The sequence below is a fragment of the Salmo salar genome, chromosome 10 (assembly GCF_965601325.2).
Source record: "Salmo salar chromosome 10, fSalSal1, whole genome shotgun sequence".
NCBI lineage: Eukaryota > Metazoa > Chordata > Actinopteri > Salmoniformes > Salmonidae > Salmo > Salmo salar.
In genome coordinates, this window is record NC_138300.1 from 18,053,931 (window position 1) to 18,076,980 (window position 23,050).

The 23,050-nt window shown below is 41.5% G+C and overlaps 2 protein-coding genes across 2 annotated transcripts; one reads left to right on the top strand and one right to left on the bottom strand.

The window, feature by feature from the left end:
• The first annotated feature begins 6,765 nt into the window (after positions 1-6,765).
• LOC100194687 (NADH:ubiquinone oxidoreductase core subunit S7) lies at positions 6,766-15,416 on the top strand. Its single transcript, XM_014216134.3, has 8 exons — positions 6,766-6,874; positions 8,356-8,392; positions 8,622-8,693; positions 8,771-8,891; positions 14,295-14,474; positions 14,572-14,618; positions 14,904-14,992; positions 15,175-15,416. The coding sequence occupies exons 1-8, from the start codon at positions 6,856-6,858 to the stop codon at positions 15,270-15,272; spliced, it is 663 nt and encodes a 220-aa protein (XP_014071609.1). The 5' UTR covers positions 6,766-6,855; the 3' UTR covers positions 15,273-15,416.
• Positions 15,417-17,969: 2,553 nt separating this feature from the next.
• LOC100196494 (guanidinoacetate N-methyltransferase) lies at positions 17,970-22,198 on the bottom strand. Its single transcript, NM_001141523.2, has 6 exons — positions 21,953-22,198; positions 20,900-21,045; positions 20,741-20,804; positions 20,559-20,626; positions 20,150-20,260; positions 17,970-18,237 (listed from the first exon to the last, which is right to left on the bottom strand). The coding sequence occupies exons 1-6, from the start codon at positions 22,125-22,127 to the stop codon at positions 18,097-18,099; spliced, it is 705 nt and encodes a 234-aa protein (NP_001134995.1). The 5' UTR covers positions 22,128-22,198; the 3' UTR covers positions 17,970-18,096.
• Positions 22,199-23,050: the final 852 nt, after the last annotated feature.

Genomic DNA, 23,050 nt, shown 5'->3' on the forward strand with positions numbered 1-23,050 from the left:
CTGCCTTCACAGCCGCCATCAGAGTTCCTCACTGCACACTGCTGCACCACTGCCTTCTCCATGCGACGGCCTATCATGCGTTTAGCTGTCCCATGCAACTCCAGTTGAAATTTCAACAGGAATCCTATGAACCAAGAAAAAAGAAACTAGTTGGTGGCTGAGTACATTGTAGAAATTGCTCATAATGCATAATGTATAGCGCACAAATAAATAAATAGTAACTGTGGGAAACCAGGGAACAAAAACAAATAATTTTCATGTTATGACATGAATACATTAAGTAGTATCTTTTGATGAGATGTGAAGGAGTGAGTTTGAATAGATGGACTATAACAGATGAAAGCCAGTGCCAAACAGAGAGCCAGCTGCTGTCACATCAGCTGCAGCACCGAGTGCTTTCGATTTTTAATCCTGGTTAAGGATGACAATACATTTTTCTAGTTCACATTAGATGTAATGTGTTAGATGTAATGTATACTATTTCTTTCTGCCATTAACTAATTGAATTGAGATACCAGAGATGTGTTTTAAGAGACTCGCTGTGTTATTGAAGTTGACACCTTAAATTCCAACAACTTTGTTTTTGTCAGTTTGAAAATGACTGCTGAAGTCCGTGTACCTCTGTTGGTTGAATCTCCGTTGTTTTCTATCCATTTGGTTCAATGATCATGCGCAATAAAATCTGAAGATCATATTTATGTGTACTGTAAACAGCTGTAGAACACACTGATAGGTAGCTGTATTCCTACTTACTATCCATAAGTGAGATGAAAGTAGAAGGGTGTTTTTCTTACAAGGATCTGGTAATGAGGTCAATGGTGCACTTCTTTTGAGTTTTGACTGTTTTCCATTTACTGGCCAAGTCCACCAGTCTTCCTGCATCCAAGAGACCATATCCGTAGTAATGGCTGACTATAATAAAGCAAATCAGATTCCAGTTCACTCTTTTTTTTTACTCAATTACATGCCCTACAGTCTAGCAAATCACATCTCAGTTTCCCTAAATGGTAAACTACCTAACAATAGAAGGTAGTGCTTTATGTCTCACCAGGTCTACCAACACCATTGGGCCGCCAATCATGCGCTCGAAGATCTGCCAGTCTTGATGCTCGCACCACGAGGTGTTGCACATCACGCCAGGTAAGTCTTGGGCTGTGGGAGAAGTTGGGATTTTATCATCTTTCTCGATGACTCAAAGCCTTACAACAAATACGTTATTGGGTTACAGGTGCACAGAGACAAGGGAGTGGTTACTTTGCCTCCAGAGCCAGTGCAATGATCCCAGCAGCCAGAGGGGCAGAGGCAGAGGTCCCAGTATGGTCAGAGGTGCAGGACTGATGCAGGTCAGTGGTGACCTAGAGGGGAAACAACATCCAGGTATTTTGTTGAGGCTCTGCTTACTGTTGCTGTAGGTGGTGAATGTGAGATAAATATTGACCTCTTTCAGGTTCCACACATCTTCAGCAACCTCTTGCATTCATGTGACTACTTTTTAAGCATGATTATTCTAAAGCTAAACTAGTCAAAGATATATCAGAATGCTTTGTCATTCTAAATGCATATTTGTACAGTGCCTTCAGAAAGTATTCAGACCCGTTTACTTTTTCCACATTTTGTTACGTTACAGCCTTAGTCTACAATTGGTTAAATAAAAATAATTCCTCAATCTACACACAATACCCTATAATGACAAAGTGAAAACAGGTTTTTAGAAATTTTAGCAAATTTACATACAGTTGAGGTCGGAAGTTTACATTCACTTAGGTTGGAGTCATTAAAACTCGTTTTTCTACCACTCCACAAATTTCTTGTTAACAAACTATAATTTTGGCAAGTCGGTTAGGACATCTGCTTTGTGCATGACACAAGTAATTTTTCCAACAATTGTTTACAGACAGATTATTTCACTTATAATTCACTGCATCACAATTCCAATGGGTCAGAAGTTTACATACACTAAGTTGACTGTGCCTTTAAACAGCTTGGAAAATTCCAGAAAATGTCATGGTTTTAAAAGCTTCTGATAGGCTAATTGACATCATTTGAGTCAATTGGAGGTGTACCTATGGATGTATTTCAAGGCCTACCTTCAAACTCAGTGCCTCTTTGCTTGACATCATGGGAAAATCAAAAGAAATCAGCCAAGACCTAAAAAAAAAGTTGTAGACCTCCACAAGTCTGGCTCATCCTTGGGAGCAATTTCCAAACGCCTGAAGGTACCATGTTCATCTGTACAAACAATAGTACGCAAGTATAAACACCATTGGACCACGCAGCCATCATATCGCTCAGGAAGGAGATGCGTTCGGTCTCCTAGAGATTAACTTACTTTGGTGCGAAAAGTGCAAATCAATCCCAGAACAATAGCAAAGGACCTTGTGAAGATGCTGGAGGAAACAGGTATGAAAGTATCTATATCCACAGTAAAACGAGTCCTATATGGACATAACCTGAAAGGCCGCTCAGCAAGGAAGAAGCCACTGCTCCAAAACCGCCATAAAAAAGCCAGACTACAGTTTGCAACTGCACATGGGGACAAAGATCGTACTTTTTGGAGAAATGTCCGCTGGTCTGATGAAACAAAAATAGAACTGTTTGGCTATAATGACCATCGTTATGTTTGGAGGAAAAAGGGGGAGGCTTGCAAGCCGAAGAACACCATCCCAACCGTGAAGCACAGGGGTGGCAACATCATTTTGTGGGGGTGCTTTGCTGCAGGAGGGACTGGTGCACTTCACAAAATAGATGGCATCATGAGGGAGGACAATTATGTGGATATGTTGAAGCAACATCTCAAGACATCAGTCAGGAAGTTAAAGCTTGTTCACAAATGGGTCTTCCAAATGGACAATGACCCCAAGCATACTTCCAAAATTGTGGCAAAATGGCTTAAGGACAACAAAGTCAAGGTATTGGGGTGGCCATCACAAAGCCCCGACCTCAATCCTATAGAACATTTGTGGGTAGAACTGAAAAAGCTTGTGCGAGCAAAGAGGCCTACAAACCTGACTCAATTACACCAGCTCTGTCAGGTGGAATGAGCCAAAATTCACCCAACTTATTGTGGGAAGCTTGTGGAAGGCTACCCGAAACGTTTGACCCAAGTTAAACAATTTAAAGGCAATGCTACCAAATACTAATTGAGTGTATGTAAACTTCTGACCCAATGGGAATGTGATGAAATAAATAAAAGCTGAAATAAATCATTCTCTCAACTATTATTCTGACATTTCACATTCTTAAAATAAAGTGGTGATCCTAACTGACCTAAGAAAGGGAATTTTTACTACGATTAAATGTCAGGAATTGTGAAACTGAGTTTAAGTGTATTTGGCTAAGGTGTATGTAAACTTCCGACCTCAACTGTAAGTATTAATAAAAAACAAGTATTCAGACCCTTTGCTGAGACTCAAAATTGAGCTCAGGTGCATCCTGTTTCTATTGATCATCCTTGAGATGTTTTTATAACTTGGAGTCCACCTGTGGTAAATTCAATTGATTGGACAGGATTTGGAAAGGCACACACACCTGTCTATATAAGGTCCCACAGTTGACAGTGCATGTCAGAGCAAAAGCCAGGTCATGAGGTCAAAATAATTGTCCGTAGCACTCCGAGACAGGATTGTGTCGAGGCACAGATCTAAGGAAGGGTACAACAAAATTTTGGCAGCATCGAAGGTCCCCAAGAACACAGTGGCCTCCATCATTCTTAAATGGAAAAAGTTTGGAACAACCAAGACTCTTCCTTGAGCTGGCCGCCCAGCCAAACTGAGCAACAGGGGAGAAGGGCCTTGGTCAGGGAGGTGACAAAGAACCTGATGGTCATTCTGACAGAGCTCTAGAGTTCCTCTGTGGAGATGGGAGAACCTTCCAGAAGGACAACAATCTCTGCAGCACTCCACCAATCAGGCCTTTATGGTTGAGTGGCCAGATGGAAGCCACTCCTCAGTAAAAGGCACATGACAGCCCGCTTGGAGTTTTCCAAAAGTCACCTAAAGAACTAAAAAACTAAAACTAAAAAAATCAGACAACGAGAAACAAGATGCTCTGGTCTGATGAAACCAAGATTGAACTTTTTGGCCTGAATGCCAAGCGTCACGTCTGGCTGAAATCTGGCACCATCCTTACGGTGAAGCATGGTGGTGGCAGCATCATGCTGTGGGGATGTTTTTCAGTGGCAGGGACGGGGAGACTAGTCAGGATTGAGGCAAAGATGAGCAGAGCTGAGTACAGAGAGATCCTTGATGAAAACATGCTCCAGAGTGCTCAGGACCTCGGACTAGGGCAAAGGTTCACCTTCCAACAGGACAACGACCCTAAGCACACAGTCAATACAACACAGGAGTGGCTTCAGGATAAGTCTCTGAATGTCCTTGAGTGGCCCAGCTAGAGCCCGGACTTGAACCCGATCGAACATCTCTGGAGAGACCTGAAAATAGCTGTACAGCAACGCTCCCCATCCAACCTGACAGAGCTTGAGAGGATCTGCAGAGAAAAATGGGAGAAACTCCCCAAATACAGGTGTGCCAAGCTTGTAGCGTCATACCCAAGAAGACTTGATGCTTTAATCACTGCCAAAGGTGCACAATCAACAGCCTGGTCAACTTGTATGCAAAGTAGCTCTGCATGAGGCAAATGGTGGTCACACCAGATACTGACAGATTTTTTTATCCACACCCCTACCCTTTTAAGGTATCTGTGATCAACAGATGCAAATCTGTATCCAGTCATGTGAAATCCATGCTCCCGAGTGGCACAGTGGTCTAAGGCACTGCATCACAGTGCTGGAGGCGTCCCTACAGACCCTGGTTTGATTCCAGGCTGATCACAACTGGACGTGAATGGGAGTCTCATAGGGTGGCGCACAACTGGCCCAGCGTCGTCCGGGTTTGGCCGGGGTAGGCCGTCATTGTAAATAAGAATTTGTTCTTAACTAACTTGCCTAGTTTAAAAAAAATAAAAAATCCTTATATGAACTGTAACTCAGTAACATTTTGAAATTGTTGCATGTAGCGTTTATATTTTTGTTCAGTGTATATATGAATGTTGAAAACAATAACATGGTATGAGTTGGGAAAAAGACACTTACAATTCTGTGGTGTTGAAAGCTTCCACCAGTGTAGGTAGTTGTTAGAATGGCCGAGCAGGGTTCACTGTAGAAGAGCAGAGTTCCCTTCTCGGTGGTACTACCAACAGACAATGTGTAAATGCTGTTGGTGTAACCATCGCAGTTGCAGTTGTCAAAGCTGGCACCCCCATTGCCTGAAGCCCAGACGTAAATGGAACCCAAGCCACCTCGGCCCTGTAAGGTATTGAAGTTGCTTTTTAATACTCATTAAGTGGATCCTACAGGTACAATGCAATGTTAGTTTTTTTTCTACTGATGGATCATTTTCCATTTGTCTTCATGATTAACAAAATGCAATCATTTGCCCCTTCAACAATAATCATCTCGATAGCTCACATAATTTTCAGCAAGGTCTGGGTGGCTTGTCTCTAGGCCATCGTCTAAGATGGACACCACTACCCCTTTGCCTGTGTAGACCCGAGCCCAGGCGGCCACCACATTCTGATTAAAGGCCTCACTCTGGAAAAGCAGAGGCCTACAGTTACAATTAATTTTTTTCAAAACAGGGATTACCATATGTTTTCACTCAAGGCAGAAAACCCTCAAACAGCAGAATACAAATCTAAAGAGCTTGTTATTATGGAAATAAACTTCAAACAAAAATGAAAGAATAATGTTGACATGGACCAGGTACCACAGCTGATTGAAAAATGGATCAGTGGGTGCTGTGAAAGTGTGTCTTCTATTTTTACTCCTTCCAGATTGCTGTGCAAACCAAAGCACCTGAGAAACAGATCATTACACTCATCACAATAAGAGCAATACTGGGACTGGTTATCACAGCCAATTTTAGAAAGTGTTTTACAGATCTATTGGCTTTTCACCTTAGGGTCCATTTTCAGTCTAAGATTATGCAAATAGTGTGCCTGCAACAAATGTTTTGCCACCCCCTCGTTGCTCCATATGGTAATAGTTGCCATCTGGAAATATCTACAAATATAATATGCCAGAAGAAATGAGCTACTACTAGCTAGTCATATTATGCCAAAAGATCTACCTATAAAAAATACAAATCATTATATTGCATAAATAAACAGTGAACTAACATTAACATAATTGTTTTACCTTTCCCAAGATATGGAAACCATGTTTCTTTGCAATCTTGTTGATTTGCTCAAAGGTCCCACTTAAATATAGAGCCCAACTGTTGTTGTAGATGACCTCTGCATAAATTGTGCACACATACACCATACACAAAGAGCAACTAATGTACTAATGTAACTCATACTGGCTTCTTTTTTTAACTGTTCAGCTGATTTATTTTTGGTCTTAAGGAAACAACACTTTCATTTTGCGAACTCTCATGCCTCCAACATGACTAACTGATTTTGACAAGTGTATAACGGTTGTTGTTTGACATTTGAACAGGCCTACATGCGCATGATCAATAAATATTCCCGCCACAGACTGGCGCCCAATTATTGCATTTTGAAGTCAGTTTTGCGTTGTAATGGGCTATGATTTGGGTTGTGTAAACTGATCCTGGATCTGTTCTGATCTACTTCTTACCCCATGGATCCACTGGCTAATGTGACATTATTTTCTACACCTTTGTTTTTTACTGTGAGCAATTCACTTCGAAAGTTCAGACCAACCAATAGGCCTACGTTTTACTAATATACATACATTTTTGTAGTCCTGTCAATAAAGAAATATGGAAGAGAGCGCCCCAAATGGTTCTAGCATGTAAGCATAGTCACCGGAAGTCCTAGCTATTATATTTGCTTATGATGGCGGCGTTGGTCGGTGAGTGATGTTTTGGCTAAAACGTAAAGCTAGTTACTGGAACATATCATTCTGAAAAATATCGAACTAATTTATCTCACAAATATTACACTTTTGTATGGTTTCCGATTAATGTATTATATTGGTTGCCGTGACATTTTTTTGCTATCACAACGGTTTGTAATCCCTGACCTTGCAAGCTAGTTAGCTGCTAGCACTACAGAACCCCTGGCTTGATCAGAAACAACTCTTGTCTATGCTAGTTAGCTAAGGCGCAAATGCTGTTTGTTTGTGTAGTTAGCTAGCTATAAAACTAGCACGCGTGAAGTTTCTCACACATTGTGCATGGTTATTAACGTCTCAATGGTAATCTAGTAAAGACCAATACATGTCCCTGTTTTACATAAGAGCAATGGCTCATAGTGTTAAGTAACGTGATTTAGGGGCTCCGGAGAGGCGCAGCGGTCTAACATGCTGACCAGACCGGACACATCGCGTGCGCAAGCGTCGCAAAATAAATGTAGAAATCCATGTTATTCAATTATTGCGCCAACGAGCGTCTGCGATGCCAAGTGCTAAAATAGAACTCATTTCTATTTCTGACGCAGATCGCGCTGAAAGTCCTGCCTCTCCCATCTCCTCATTGGTTATACCCACGTGGGTGATTGAAAGATGAACTGTTTTTCCGGTAGTCGTGGTAATATTATGAAAGTTTAGATGCCAATCACCATGTACGTTCAAAGATGAAAAAGCCTGGAAGGAGGAGAGATGACTAGAAACTATTTGGTTGGCTGTTTTATGTGTGGATTAATTGGCGGAGTAGAGGAGCTTGTGCATTTCAGGTAAAAAAGCAACTCAATGTTTATATCCCAGGACAAATTAGCTAGCAACAGCAAGCTAGCTAAATAGGACAAATTAGCTAACAAGTGCAAGCTAACTAGCTAAATTGCCATACATGTTTAATGCTTTTCGACCTGTCCCCAAATTAATGTCATTGGTTCAGAGTTTGTTTTGATATTTTAACCTGCGTGTTGTGATTGCGTTTGGTGTAGGGGGACAAAATAAATGTATGCACGATTGCGCACGCACGCGCGCCGCCGGTTTGGGTTCCGTATAAGGCACTGCATCTCAGTGCTAGAGGTGTCACCACAGACACCCTGGTTCAAATCCAGGCTGTATCACAACCGGCCGTGATTGGGAGTCCCATAAGGCGTCGCACAATTGGCCCAGCGTCGTCCGGGTTTGGCCGGTGTAGGCCGCCATTGTAAATAAGAATTTGTTCTTAACTGGCTTGCCTAGTTAAGTAAAACATGGATGGTAGCTACTGTCGCTATTCATATTTCTATCACAAACGTCAATCAGCTTGTTATATCACCCAAGAAAGCGCACTGCCTTGTCTATAGCCAATATTTCTATGTGGCTCGCAAGTAACTGTTACATTATCTAAATACAACCTATAGATACATTTGTTGACATCTGTGCTTTTTTTCTTTCCTGTGCAGTTGCTCGCCTCGCCGCGTTTGGTACCTTTTCATCAAGGTAAGCATAACGTTAGGCAAATTACGCAGATAAGGTGATTAAACTAAGACAGGCCTAGGATTTACTATAGTTAGTAACAGGTTCTTTCTGTTTTGAAATCACCAGTTACCTTATGAAATGTTTGCTCTATTTATTAAATCCTTAAAGTAGTGTAGTTAATGCCATTTAGTTTGTCTTGGTCAGTCTTATATTGTGAAGTCGTATTACCTAATCTTTTTCTACCACACAGATCCATTTCAGTATTTGCAATACAACCGAGCTCGTCACTACACCACATTGCTAAAAGTGGCAATGCTACATGGTAAGGGAGGTCCTGTAAACATCTACATTTGTCAAAATGTTTGTTTGAGTGCTTCATATTACCTCCTTTTCTTCCAGTGTGGTTTCAGTCAGAGAGAAAAGCACAGCGGTGGCTGCTGCCAAGCCCGCTGCAGTAACGAGCAGCAAGGGAGAGTATGTTATCACTAAGCTGGATGATCTGGTGAATTGGGCACGCAGGGTAAGTCAATGCCACACCGCAAGTACTCTATGTTCTTCAGTGGCATATGGTCCATTTTGAATGTTTGTGTCAATTTTTCAATAAGAAAATCAAGAAGTGCACCCCTCCATCTAAAACTCTTGTGACATTCTCTATTCTGTGGCTGACTGGCTGCCAGTCAAACAACTGTCAAAATGATTAAACTAACTACAGAGGGCAGCACCGTATGATCACAGGCATTCCTCTAAACAAGCCTTAAGCTTTTTTTTTTTTTTGGAACTCAGTCGGGTCTCAACATACTGTTGAGTCAGAAAAGTAGAATACACAAGGTGCAATTTCTACGCTTGGTTGTACATGGGAAGTTTTAGTTTTGTTAATCACTGACAGTCACTCAATTAGCCATGTCAGCTAAGAATTTTTGGATTGGTAAGAATACCGACCGGGCACATGCCCACGGGCCCTGACCCACATTGTACAAAATGGTGCTAACAGAGAGGGCAGCCTCGCTTCTAGTCCTTAGGAAACTTTGCAGTATTTTGTTCTTTTATGTATTTGTTAGGCCAGAAAATCTGGGTGTTATTACATACAGCCGGGAAGAACTATTAGATATCAGAGCGACGTGAACTTACCTGGAATACGACTTTCCCGAAGCGGATCCTTTGTCCGAACTACCCAAGGCATTTGAGCTGATTCTAGGGGCTGACCCAAAACAACACCGCCAGAGAAGAGGTAGACGGAGCTGTCTTCTGGTCAGACTTCGAAGGCGCGCACTCCACTCAACGCTTCTGAGTATATTATTCCCCAATGTCCAGTCTCTAGATAACAATGTAGAAATGAAATTAGGGCAAGGGTTGCTTTCCACAGAGACAGGGATTGTAAACATGCTCTGTTTCACGGAAACATGACTCAATCGGGATATGCTGTTGGAGTCAATACAGTCACCTGGATTCTTTGTACGTCGCGCCGACAGGAATGAACATCTCTCCGGGAAGAAGGGTGGGGGTGTATGTTTCATGATTAATGACTCATGGTGTAATTGTAACAACATACAGGAACTCAAGTCTTTTTATTTACCTGACCTAGAATTTCTCACAATCAAATGCCCACCGTGTTATCTCCCAAGACAATTCTCCTCGGTTATTGTCACAGCTGTGTATACCCCTCCAGCCGACACCACGATGGCCCTCAAGAAACTATATATCCTGAGACTCCATTTATTTTAGCTAGGGATTTTAACAAAGCAAATTTGAGATCAAGGCTACCTAAATTCTATCAACATATCGACTGTAGCACTCGCACTGGAAAAACACTGGACCACTGTTACTCAAACTTCCGCGATGTATACAAGGCCCTCCCTCGCCCTCCTTTTGGCAAATCTGACCACGACTCCATTTTGCTCCTCCCTTCCTATAGGCAGAAACTCAAACAGGATGTACCTGTGTTAAGAACTATTCAACGCTGGTCTGACCATTCGGAATTCATGCTTCAAGACGGTTTTGATCATGCAGACTGGGACATTTTACAGGTAGCCTCAGATAATAATATTGACGTATACGCTGATTCAGTGAGTGAGTTTATAAGGAAGTGCATAGGAGATGTTGTACCTACCGTGACTATTAAAACCTACCATAACCAGAAAACGTGGATAGATGGCGGTATTCACACACAACTGAAAGCATGAACATACTTATTTAACCATGGAAAGGTGACAGGGATTATGGCCGAATACAAACAGTGTAGTTTTTCCCTCCGCAAGGCAATCAAGCGAAATGTCAGTATAGAGACAATGTGGAGTCGCAATTCAACGGCTCAGACACAAGACGTATATGGCAGGGTCTACAGACAATCAGACTACAAAAAGAAAACCAGCCACGTCACGGACACCATCTTGCTTCCAGACAAACAAAACACCTTCTTGCCCGCTTTGAGGATAATCCACCCACAGACAGTGTGGTGAAGAAGGGGCAAAAGCGCCTCTTCAACCTCAGGAGGCTGAAGAAATTTGTCTTGTCACCTAAAACCATCACAAACTTTTACAGATGCACAATTGAGAGCATCCTGTCGGGCTGCATAACCGCCTAGTACAGCAACTGCACCGCCCACACCGCATGGCTCTCCAGAGGGTGGTGCGGTCTGCACAACGAATCACCGGGGGCAAACTACCTGCCCTCCAAGACACCTACACCACCCGATGTCACAGGAAGGCCAAAAAGATCATCAAGGACAACAACCACCCGTGCCACTGCCTGTTCTTCCCTCTACCATCCAGAAGGCGAGGTCAGTACAGGTGCATCAAAGCTGGGACCGAGAGACTGAAAAACAGCTTCTATCTCAAGGCCATCAGACTGTTAAACAGCCATCACTTACACAGAGGCTGCTGCCTGAATACAGACTTGAAATAATTGGCCACTTTAATAAATGGATCACTAGTCACTTTAATAGTGCCACTTTTTAATAATGTTTACATATCTTGCATTACTCATCTCATATGTACAGTTGAAGTCGGAAGTTTACATACACTTAGGTTGGAATCATTAAAACTAGTTTTTCAACCACTCCACAAATTTCTTGTTAACAATCTATAGTTTTGGCAAGTCAGTTAGGACATCTGCTTTGTGCATGACACGTAATTTTTCCAACAATTGTTTACAGACAGATTATTTCAGTTATTCACTGTGTCACAATTCCAGTAAGTCAGAAGTTTACATACACTAAGTTGACTGTGCCTTTTAAACAGCTTGGAAAATTCCAGAAAATGATGACATGGCTTTAAAAGCTTCTGATAGGCGAATTGACATCATTTGAGTCAATTGGAGGTGTATTTCCAAATGCCTGAAGGTACCACGTTCATCTGTTCAAACAATAGTGCGCAAGTATAAACACCATTGGACCACAGAGCTGTCATACCGCTCAGGAAAGAGGCACGTTCTGTCTCCTAGAGATGAACGTACTTTGGTGCGAAAGGTGAAAATCAATCCCAGAACAACAGCAAAGGACCTTGTGAAGATGCTGGAGGAAACAGGTACAAAAGTATCTATATCCACAGCAAAACGAGTCTTATATCGACATAACCTGAAAGGCAGCTCAGCGAGGCAGAAGCCACTGCTCCAAAACCGGCATTAAAAAAAGCCAGACTACAGTTTTCAACTGCGCATGGGGACAAAGATGGTACATTTTGGAGAAATGTCCTTTGGTCTGATGAAACAAAAATAGACTGTTTGGCCATAATGACCATTCTTATGTTTGGAGGAAAAAGGGTGAGGCTTGCATCATGTTGTGGGGGTGCTTTGCTGCAGGAGGGACAAGTGCACTTCACAAAATAGATGGCATCATGAGGGAGGATAAATATGTGGATATATTGAAGCAACATCTCAAGACATCAGTCAGGAAGTTAAAGCTTGGTCGCAAATGTCTTCCAAATGGACAATGACCCCAAGCATACTTCCAAAGTTGTGGAAAATGGCTTAAGGACAACAAAGTCAAGGTATTGGAGTGGCCATCACAAAGCCCTGACCTCAATCCTATAGAACATTTCTTGGCAGAACTGAAAAAGCTTGTGCGAGCAAAGAGGCCTACAAACCTGACTCAATTACACCAGCTCTGTCAGGAGGAATGGGCCAAAATTCACCCAACTTATTGTGGGAAGCTTATGGAAGGCTACCAAAAACCAACATTTAACCCAAGTTAAACAATCTAAAGGCAATGCTACCAAATACTAATTGAGTGTATGTAAACTTCTGACCCACTGGGAATGTGATGAAAGAAATGAAAGCTGAAATGAATCGTTCTCTCTACTATTACTCTGACATCTCACATTCTTAAAATAACGTGGTGATCCTAACTGACCTAAGACAGGGAATTTTTACTAGGATTAAATGTCAGGAATTGTGAAACTGAGTTTAAATGTATTTGGCTAAGGTGTATATACTATATTTTATACCATCTATTGCATCTTGCCTATGCCGCTCTGTCATTGCTCATTCATATATTTATATGTATATATTCCATTCCTTTACTTAGATTTGTGTGTATTATGTAGTTGTGGAACTGTTTGATTGTTCTAACATGTAATCTATCAAATGTATTTATAAAGCCCTTTTTACATCAGCCAATGTCACAAAGTGCTATACAGAAACCCAGCCTAAAACCCCAAACAGCAAGCAACGCATATGTAGAAGCATGGTGGCTAGGGGAAAAAACTCTACAAAGGCAGGAACCTAGGAACAAACCTAGAGAGGAACCAGGCTCTGAGGGGTGGCCAGTCCGCTTCTGGCTGAGCGGGATGGAGATTATACCATTACATGGCCAAAATGTTCAAACGTTCATAGATAACCAGCAGGGTCAAATAATAATAATCACAGTGGTTGTAGAGGGTGCAACAGGTCAGCACCTCAAGAGTAAATGTCAGTTGGCTTTTCATAGCCGATCATTCAGATGTCGACAGCAGGTGTGGTAGAGGGAGTTGAAAACAGCAGGTCCGCAGGCAGAACAGTTGAAACTGGAGCAGCAGCACGACAAGGTGGACTGGGGACAGCAAGGAGTCATCAGGCCAGGCATGGTCCTAGGGCTCAGGTCCTCCGAGAGAGGGAGCGAGAGAGAATCAGAGGTAGCATATTTAAATTCCCACAGGACACCGGATAAGACAGGAGAAATACTCCAGATATAACAGACTGACCCTAGCCCCCCAACTGAAACTATTGCAGCATAATTACTGGAGGCTGAGACAGGAGGGGTCGGGAGACACTGTGGCCCCGTCCGACTATACACCCGGACAGGGCCAACCAGGCAGGATTTAACCCCACCCACTTTGCCAAAGCACAGCCCCCACACCACTAGAGGGATATCTTCAACAACCAACTTACTACCCTGAGACAAGGCCGAGTATAGCCCACGAAGATCTCCCCAACGGTACGAACCCGAGGGGGGCGCCAACCCGGACATCAAGATCACGTCAGAGATTCAACCCGCTCAAGTGACGCACCCCTCCTAGGGACGGCATGGAAGAGCACCAGTAAGCCAGTGACTCAGACTCGGATATTGCTGCACTGTCGGAACTAGAAGCACAAGCATTTCGCTAAACTCGCAATAACATCTGCTAACCATGTGTATGTGACCAATAAAATTGTATTTTATTTGATTTTGTTAGTCACTCTCACTCAGATATCACGTTAACATGGCATAATTCATGGCAAAATGTGTAGAATTGCAGGAAATTAGCTTTGAAACAACTTACAATTTTTTTTTCTTCATTGCCATCAAGAGGGGGGCCGCTAAAATGTTTTGCTCAAGAGGTGGTGGGGCCCCCCAGCCATAGCTCGCTTTTCTTTTCACCAGAGATGAATAAGGGAAAAACATTGACTGACTAGGTGATCTTTGTTCAGATTGCTTTGTCGACCTATCTGTCTTTGTGTGTTTCTACATTAGAGCTCCCTTTGGCCCATGACGTTTGGACTGGCGTGCTGTGCGGTGGAGATGATGCACATGGCGGCTCCTCGTTATGACATGGACCGGTTCGGAGTGGTGTTCAGAGCCAGCCCCAGACAGGCCGACGTCATGATTGTGGCAGGCACTCTGACCAACAAGATGGCCCCCGCTTTGCGCAAGGTATTTGACTGAAGGACTTCTTTCTTTGGAGAAAGGAGTTCTGTATTTGCTTTTATTGAGTGTATGAATTCACCATGATGTTCATTATTTCCCCTAGGTTTATGACCAGATGCCTGAGCCAAGATATGTCATTTCCATGGGAAGGTAAAGTACTGTCGTAATATGATTAGGTTTAAACAGAAACATTTTAGTGGTTATCTTGTTTGAAATGGATCTCATGATCGCCTTAACTTTTTCATTTAAAAACACCTGATTGTTTAACACAACCTCCTTAAAGTTAACTGCTTCTACCGATTTGTGATTTATTTCTCCACACCAAGTTTTACCATTACACACAGTGCTTTTACAGTGTTGGTTGACATTTTCATCTTGCATTTCATATTTAACTGTTAGTTGAGCCACATTGTATCTTATTACTCTGTCCTTCAGCTGCGCCAATGGGGGCGGCTACTACCACTACTCTTACGCAGTGGTCAGAGGGTGTGACCGCATCGTACCAGTGGACATATACGTTCCAGGTATCTCATTCTGTTTTTGTTCTTTATAATTATTATGAAACAAATATTTTGTTCTGTCCCGGATATATGTACAGCAATGTGGAAAAGAAACAAATCGCAACAATAGCTCTTTTTTATTTTATTTTATTTGCGTTTATAGGAAACATTTGACTCAAGTTGATTGTTTACTTGTCCTCCTGTAGGCTGCCCTCCCACAGCAGAGGCCCTTCTCTACGGGACACTCCAGTTGCAGAAGAAAATAAAGAGAGAGAAGAAAATGAGGATTTGGTATCGCAAGTGAAATTCTCTCTCTTGCTGTCTGTAAATGTTGTATTTATGGGTGGTCTGGCCACCCAGTAAACCGGTAGGCAATATCCTCAGGAGTCACTCTGGGTGTTCTCTGGCTCCTCTTCTCTGTATAAACAATAAAATTTATTTCTTGTCATTAGTTTAACTGTTGTTCTTGGCCCTGCACAGATTATGATACTGGCAGGTATGACATTCATCAATTTCCAATTTTCTCTCAGCAATATAATAATTTTAACTGAACATTTTAAACAATATTTCTATGGTCATCACTATTTAGAAGTCACATCAGGTCTTTTACTGTCTTTTGTGGTCTATTCTTTTGTAATGTGTACTTTATCTGAAGACTATTTGTACTTCAGTCAGTAGATGGTGCACTTAGCACACAATTGTTCTACAGAGTTTAGATATTTTCTTCCTTTGTCTCTGGTTCTACCAAATAGTTCCTGTTCGAATACTCAATGTTTCCTTTCTTCCTTGAAGTAATCACTGATCTGACATTGAATTGGTGTAAGCAAGCTTTCCTTGGTATTGCTTTCACCAATTGTCATGTCAGATCAGTGTTTACTTCAAGGAAATGAGGTTGGATACAACCTCAAATTATTGTCACAGGGCCTGTCTTTGGTTCTACTCAGCAACACCCAATCCCAAATTAACCCTGTATGCACTTGTGTACATCTTAGACGATTGGTAGTTAGCAATATGGATACAATTCCATCTAGCCTATCAGGAAGCAGGGTGGAGCTATTAATATTTTATGGGAAAGTTGATAGGTCTAAACCATTTAACATGTTTGCACAAAAAAGCTCCCCTTGTGTAATTTGGCACGATAAATTACATCCAATCTACATAAAATGTTGAATTGTTGCCCTCTTGTGCTTATTCTGCAAGAAATGCAGGCTCCATAAATATAAGTTGATATTTGATAAATCTCATTTTCAGTAACTCATATTTACCAGGCTCAAGGATTTGTGACCCCATGGTAAATATTTATGGATTCAGTTGAATTATTGTGAGATCTGAAGGTTGTCCAATATCCAGAGGACCTCTACTTAAAAAAACACTTCATGACTGGGGTGTAAGCTACAAATAACACTTATCTATAACCAGGGACAATAAGTGAGGCAATGTGCCACGACTACTTATCCATTAATGATTAACAACTTCTCTAGATAGTTACTTTTTCCATCTCTTTACTTAAGGGACTTATTCTGCAGCTTGTCCCAGCCCCTCAGGAAATAATTATTTTGTCAAAAGAGAATGCAATTTTGATTTATATTCAGTCAAATGGCAAATCGAAAGCTTTTTAAACAGGCAGCCCAATTCTGATCTTTTGCCCAATTATTTGGCAAAAGAACTGGTCTGATTTGCCAAAATATCAATAATTGCTTTTTGTGGTCTGTTCGATTATATATTAAAAAAAAATAATAATAATTAAAATGAAGGTTTGGCGATTTTCGTACATTTTTCTGAATGCTGTAAAAAAAAATGTGAACCTTTATTTAACTAGGCAAGTAAGTTAAGAACAAATTCTTATTTACAATGACAGCCAAACCCGGATGACACTGGGCAAATTGTGTGCCGCCTTATGGGACTCCCAATCATGGCCGGATGTGATACAGCCTGGATTCGAACCAGGAACTGTAGTGACGCCTCTTGCACTAAGATGCAGTGCCTTAAACCGCTGCGCCACTTGTAACACAGAATAAAACAATTAAGTCCCTTGATGGTAGTGACTGCCCATTACTGCTTATCATTTATTAACTATCCTTTAAAATATTTCACTTGTGTATATTACATTAGTTTTATTTGATTATTTAGTTCCAAGTCATCTCTGTAGAGCTGCTGTCTGACAATCACAATTTTAGTAGTTCAAAGTAAACAAGGCATACTTTTGACTGCTAATCACCAACTATCAATCATGTATTTTCAGGGTGAGATACTGTGCCTTGAGCAGCAACTGTGTTCTCTCCGTGTCTGCTCAACACAGACCAGACAAGTAGGCGGTCGGGCAACCGAAGTAACTCAGTCCCATGTTTCATGAGCTGAAATAAAAGATCCCAGAAATGTTCCATACGTACAAAAAGCTTCTCTCAAATAAATGTGCACAAATTTGTTTACACCCCAGGTAGTGAGCATTTCTCCTTTTCCAAAATAATCCATCCACCTGACAGGTGTGGAATATCAAGAAGCGGATTAAACAGCATGACACAGGTGCACCTTGTGCTCGGGACAATAAAAAGGCCACTTCCACACCAGTCCAGGACCTCCACATCTGGCTTCTTCACATGCGCCATCGTCTGAGGGGGGTATTGAGTATTTCTGTCCATAATTAAGCCCTTTTGTGGGGAGAAACGAACTAAAAACTCCCAACTACATCGCACAGTTCAGGTTTGATCTGATTTAGCTCTAGAGAAACTGCGCATCGAGCTCACAGGAAAACCCCAAAACTAAATGGAATTCAAATAAATCGGTCAATTAGTTGTTTAAATAACTGAAGTTTGGTTAATCGCGCAGCACTAATAATTGGAGAAAAGATCAGAATTGGGCTGCCTGTGTGGTTTGTAAAATGCTTGTTAACGTTGCAATACAGTTCAAATGTAATGCATTCTGTGACAAATTGCAAGAGGTGCACAACTGTTAGAGGTGATACCCAAACAAATTCATTTTGACAGAAGAAAATAGAGTTGATGTGATTTAAATTGGTTTATTGAAAGATGGACATCCCTGAGTGCTTATGGATTTGACAGTAAACTAATGTGGCTTTTTAAAATACAGGCACTTAAGGAATAAAGACATTGCAGTGGCACCAAGCCATTTCACTCTTTCAGAATGGTGGGAGTAATCATCTTGCGGAAGGCATAGTATTTGCATTCGCTTGGGGGGACAATATCCATGGTTGTGGTACTAATCATCTCCTTCTTGAAGCCAGCCTCGAGCAGTTGAGGCATCTGGGTCTCCTGAAAATCATTAACACAAAGATCTGGTCTGTATTGTGGACCTGCATCACACATTATGGGGCCATTTAGGCCAATTTTCCACAAGTGTAAAGGGTTATGTGAATAGTGCCAAATTGAAACATTTCAGTCAGAAGAAACATAAAAAGCATTTGCATGACCATGGTAGCAATTGAAAGAACACTGGGGATTATGGGGAAATGATCAGCCCAAAGGTGAGGACACAACGGTTCACCTGACACGACTGAATCCAAACAAACTTGATTTTATTTGCATTTACTGTACTTTTCACAGCATTTGTCAACGAAATCTGAAAATACTCTGGATACAAATCAGTAACATAAGAATATTCATGGCAATTTTGGGGTAGCTGCAACATAACAAAATTCTTACAAGTGTGAGTGAGAGGTCTAACTGGTGTCTACAAGTGGACACTTGTCCAAACTGCACAGTTCCTAAGTAATTTCAATGCACTTTTATGACTCGTGGAAAGAGCCTTCAACTATAAGATGCTTGTTTGAGCTCTCCTAGCTTTGCCATTGAGGAACTGAAGCTGGAATACTTGTAGTTTTGTTTTGAACACAGCCCTGCGTCCCCAAAATCACACAATTACTGTTTACACAATCCAGAAACATTTCATTATAAATCGCAATCTGGGTCAGGTGAGCATCATTTGAAAGCTTATTCAATTGCCAACATGACTAGCGAAGTTATAAAATACGATCTTACAGTGTTAGGCTTTCACAAGGCACTTAAGACAAACATAATACATTTGGTGCGCGTAGAATGGAGTCATGAGTGCATGTTCTCTGCAAATTTTCTTCACAATATGACATTCTGTCCAGGACAATCCAGGGTATGACACATCTTTGCAACTGTACATCAAACATATCGATCATAAATGTTGCTACTTTAAAATGCCGTGAGTTTTCAAACATGGAAATGTGAAGTGCACATTTGGACATAATGTTGGTGTGTGGTTTGCTTGTATGACATCAAAGCGGTATTTATTATAGTCCTCAACATCTCATCTTTCGATTTACAGCATTCCCCTCACTCAGAAAACAAATGTGGGCATCTTTTTTTTGTGTGGTACACACGCTTAGAACGGCTGTCAGTTGAATCCCATAAAGCGCTGTAAATTGAAGAGCCTGAACTCTGACGTCATATATGGTACAGTAGGTTACTGTACAGCCACTGAGTTCCAATTTAGGCACTTATCAGTGACCAAATCTGCAATTTTCAACCAGTATACGGGATGATAGGGGCTGTGAGTTTAAAGGGTTATGCAGTGAGTTTAAAGGGTTACGCAGTTGCAGTTCAGGTACAATTGATCATTAACCTTTGTTTAGCCAAGAAAGGTAATTGAGGACAGATTTTCTAACAGTGCCAGGACCAAGTGCAATAAAAATGGTATTAGTAGATATACAGTAATTGGTTTAGTTTGTCTAAGTAATCACGTCACCCCACACAGGAGTGGAATCAATCAGGTTGTGAATTTGATTTTCATAGTTTTGAAATAAAATTATAGAACATTTGTGATCAAGTGTACACTTTGATGTACTGTAAAATAAAAATAAAAATTTAAAAATGCAGCAGGAAAATTAGTTAGTACTGTAGCTACAGACATACCAAATAAGCAGAGTGCAACAGAGATAACGTCACTGTACATGAAACTAATGGGTTAATGGTTGAATGAACATCAAACCAAACAATATTGAGGGCCACACGTGAAATTACATGTAATACCACAGTAACTATCAGTGATATACCTGTAAGTACTATCTGGCAGAAGGGCAGAATGTGTGCAAAAGCAATGAAATGTGTCGAGCCCGAGAAGGAACACGTGTAGCCTACCCATGCACCTCAGAGAGAGATGAGGTGTTGATCATTGACTGGCTGAAAGGCGCCTCACCTGGAACATGTTGTCGATGTTGTCATATTTGGTCTTGAGAAGTTCACCCCAGGAGGTCAGGTTACAGTAGGTGAGAACGCCACCTGGCTTCAGCAGCCTGTGGGCATGGCCCTAATGAGACACAATTCAACAATTGCACTATTAATGGAAACGTTAGCTCGTCATTGTGGAACGATAGGCAATGTTTGTTTCAAGTGATAGGGATCAGATTCCATTAAGAAATGTCTTATTCTATTTGGATTCATGTCTGTAAACGTCTGCCATATGTTTGCGTTGGATACAGCTATGATATCATATATGATGCCAAACATTTGTCTGTATTATAGTCTTTATTACCAACTCCTCTGTTGGTTCCTGTGCTTTTGCTGATATGTTCGTAATGTGCAGCCTTGGTCATCGAAGTACTTACCTTGATGAAATCAAACTGGTGAGTGTGCCATGTGTCTTCAGACAGAGGGTATGTGTCGTACAGAATGCCTTTGATAGAAGAGGCATAATTACAACTACATGCATATCTGAAGCAATTTACTCACTGAAGAATATAAAATATTCAATAATGGATATGCCAATAGAATGCATTTTGAAACTTACCATCAAAGTGGTTGTCAGGAAGGCCGCCCACTACATCCTCCCACAGGCCTTTGAGGGGCACAATCTGTGAGTGGAGAAGAATTTAGGTTAATTTCAGTCACATTAAAAAGGAGGGAAAGTCTGAATAGAACCTAATGTGAAGTTGAAGATTTGTCTCACTTTATGTGGCTGAGCCTTGGCCCACTCCTGCAATCTCGTGAACACGCCATCATTGCACTCAATGATCCAGTGCTCCTCGATGGGGAAGGACTCGACTTTAGTTGCGGCGATGGCCATGCCAAACCCAATCTCCAGAACCCGTCCACCTGTGGGACAAAGCAGAACAAGCATCTCAATTTGTGATTAAGTATCTACCCGTATTGAAGTGTTTTCAAATGTTCTACCTTTATCCCAGTGCTGTGGCACCTTTCACAAAACTAATAATGCACAATTTTTGTTTGTTATTTAAGGATTCTCAAATGAATGTTTGGGGAAAACGGCACGTGATAGATGGCCTGTGGCCACTTGGAGTTCCACAGAGTAGTCTTTCAGTAATGTGTAAAAATAGATTAGAAAAATACCATTTTGTTTTGCCTCACCCTTTAGGCTACTACTCTTATCAACTGGCAATTTGCCACCAAAGATGTGTATTTTCCAATAGACATTGCCAAAGCTATATAAAGACAAACATACACTATTTACTAGAACTGGTCATATTGTATTTAGAACCAAACGGTTCTCATTGGGCCACATTCCTCCATGCAGCAACATGGGCGCTATGGTGACGTGAGTGCGCAAACAACTCTAAACGTTTACGCAACTTTAACGTAGCCTAATGTATATTTATTTTAAGTATCAGTGATCATCATGAAACTTCTTGAATGGTATGCGGTGATAAATTATTGACACTCCCCTGCAAGTGCGCATTTGGCACGGTTCAATTGGTAGAGTAACACCTGCTGCAACCACAAGCCATTATATCCAACTCTGCCATGCTTTTAAACATAACGTGCATTGAGAGGAACGTCGCATATAAACTGTAAACGCATTGGTTTCATGAACTTTTCCTAACGTCTGCTGATTGGTCTATTTGTTTTACACATTTGTAAGGAACATGAATTACAGTCAGGTAAAATGTTATTATGGAACTATATCATAGAGTACCAAAATCCACACTGTCTAGTCGTCCTGTGCGTTCATATGGCCCACTAGCTTGCACATTGTGTGTTGTACCTTTTGAGGAGGCTACAATTGCCAGCGAGTGCATGTACGGAGTCTCCCAACGTTCCATAACGGGCTTGCCCAAAATCTCGAGATGAGTGTCGGTCTCATTGTAACCAGCACCAGCGTCGTGCCAGCCAGCTTTGCAGTCTTCTCCCTTGGAAAATATGGGTTGTGCCGTAGTCATTTTGGTGGTTGGCTTTCTTTATTAGATGGGGGTGGACGGAGTTGCTGTCTCCACGTCGTGGCAGAGGAAGGACAGATTTTGTTGCGGTGGGGATTTATATGGGTCAGAAGTGCTGACTATGCAAGACGTCAACGAGGCGTGGGCATAGACATTAGGCTTACTACTGTTGGTCAGTAAGTGGCATTCCAAGGAGTAGCCGGGTCAATGAAGTCCTAAGTGTCGAAAGCTGAGAGAAAACATGATACACTGATTGTATTTTCATAATCATGGCATATTGTAGTCTGTTTTACAACATTGCAGTGTGCCCTATTAGTCTACTTAAACGTAATCTCCCCTGGAAAAAAGCGTCTAGACATTATTTCCCCATGCTTCTTGCCTAGCATTTGGTTTAATACAGCTGGGGTTCAAGTGGCACTCCAGTCTGCTTTTCACCTAATTTAACACCTGGTTTACTTAACAAAAGGCACATCTCAATAGGTGGTCCAGGTAAATCATGACATAGCACAAGTGGGAGGGGTTTCCTTTTTGTTTTTTATTGCTCCTTGAGCAAGGGAGGAGGCCGATGACATCACGACTTCCCATCAAACCAACTCCTTGAATGACCTACTCCTTGAAGTTTGTAGTTGTCTAAAAATCACTATTTTGCTCAGAACAAACTGTATTACCCTTTAGTGTGTGTACTTTACTGTATTTATACTTGGGATATCACTTTCAACAGGAAAATGACAAAAATCATTGGACATTTGTTTTTGCTCAAGCCTTGTGTGCCTATCCCACCCGTGCAACATGTTGTATTTTTTGTATTGTTTTGCGATCTCCACCATGCCATGCGAACGTGGCAAGATTGACAGCTTTTCTGATCCAGGAAAATTAATTCATCAGGGTCATTATAATGGCAATATCCAAAGAATTGGCAATAGAAA

Bases quoted from the DNA above. Each gene is read 5' to 3' on its own strand.
- LOC100194687 (XM_014216134.3), top strand. The intron at 8,393-8,621 runs GTAAGCATAACG...TCTACCACACAG, and splicing joins TTTGGTACCTTTTCATCAAG to ATCCATTTCAGTATTTGCAA. The intron at 14,619-14,903 runs GTAAAGTACTGT...TCTGTCCTTCAG, and splicing joins TATGTCATTTCCATGGGAAG to CTGCGCCAATGGGGGCGGCT.
- LOC100196494 (NM_001141523.2), bottom strand. From the start codon at position 22,127: ATGACTACGGCACAACCCATATTTTCCAAGGGAGAAGACTGCAAAGCT. The intron at 20,627-20,740 runs GTAAGTTTCAAA...CTTCTATCAAAG, and splicing joins TCCTGACAACCACTTTGATG to GCATTCTGTACGACACATAC. The intron at 18,238-20,149 runs GTGAGGCGCCTT...AATGATTTTCAG, and splicing joins ACATCGACAACATGTTCCAG to GAGACCCAGATGCCTCAACT.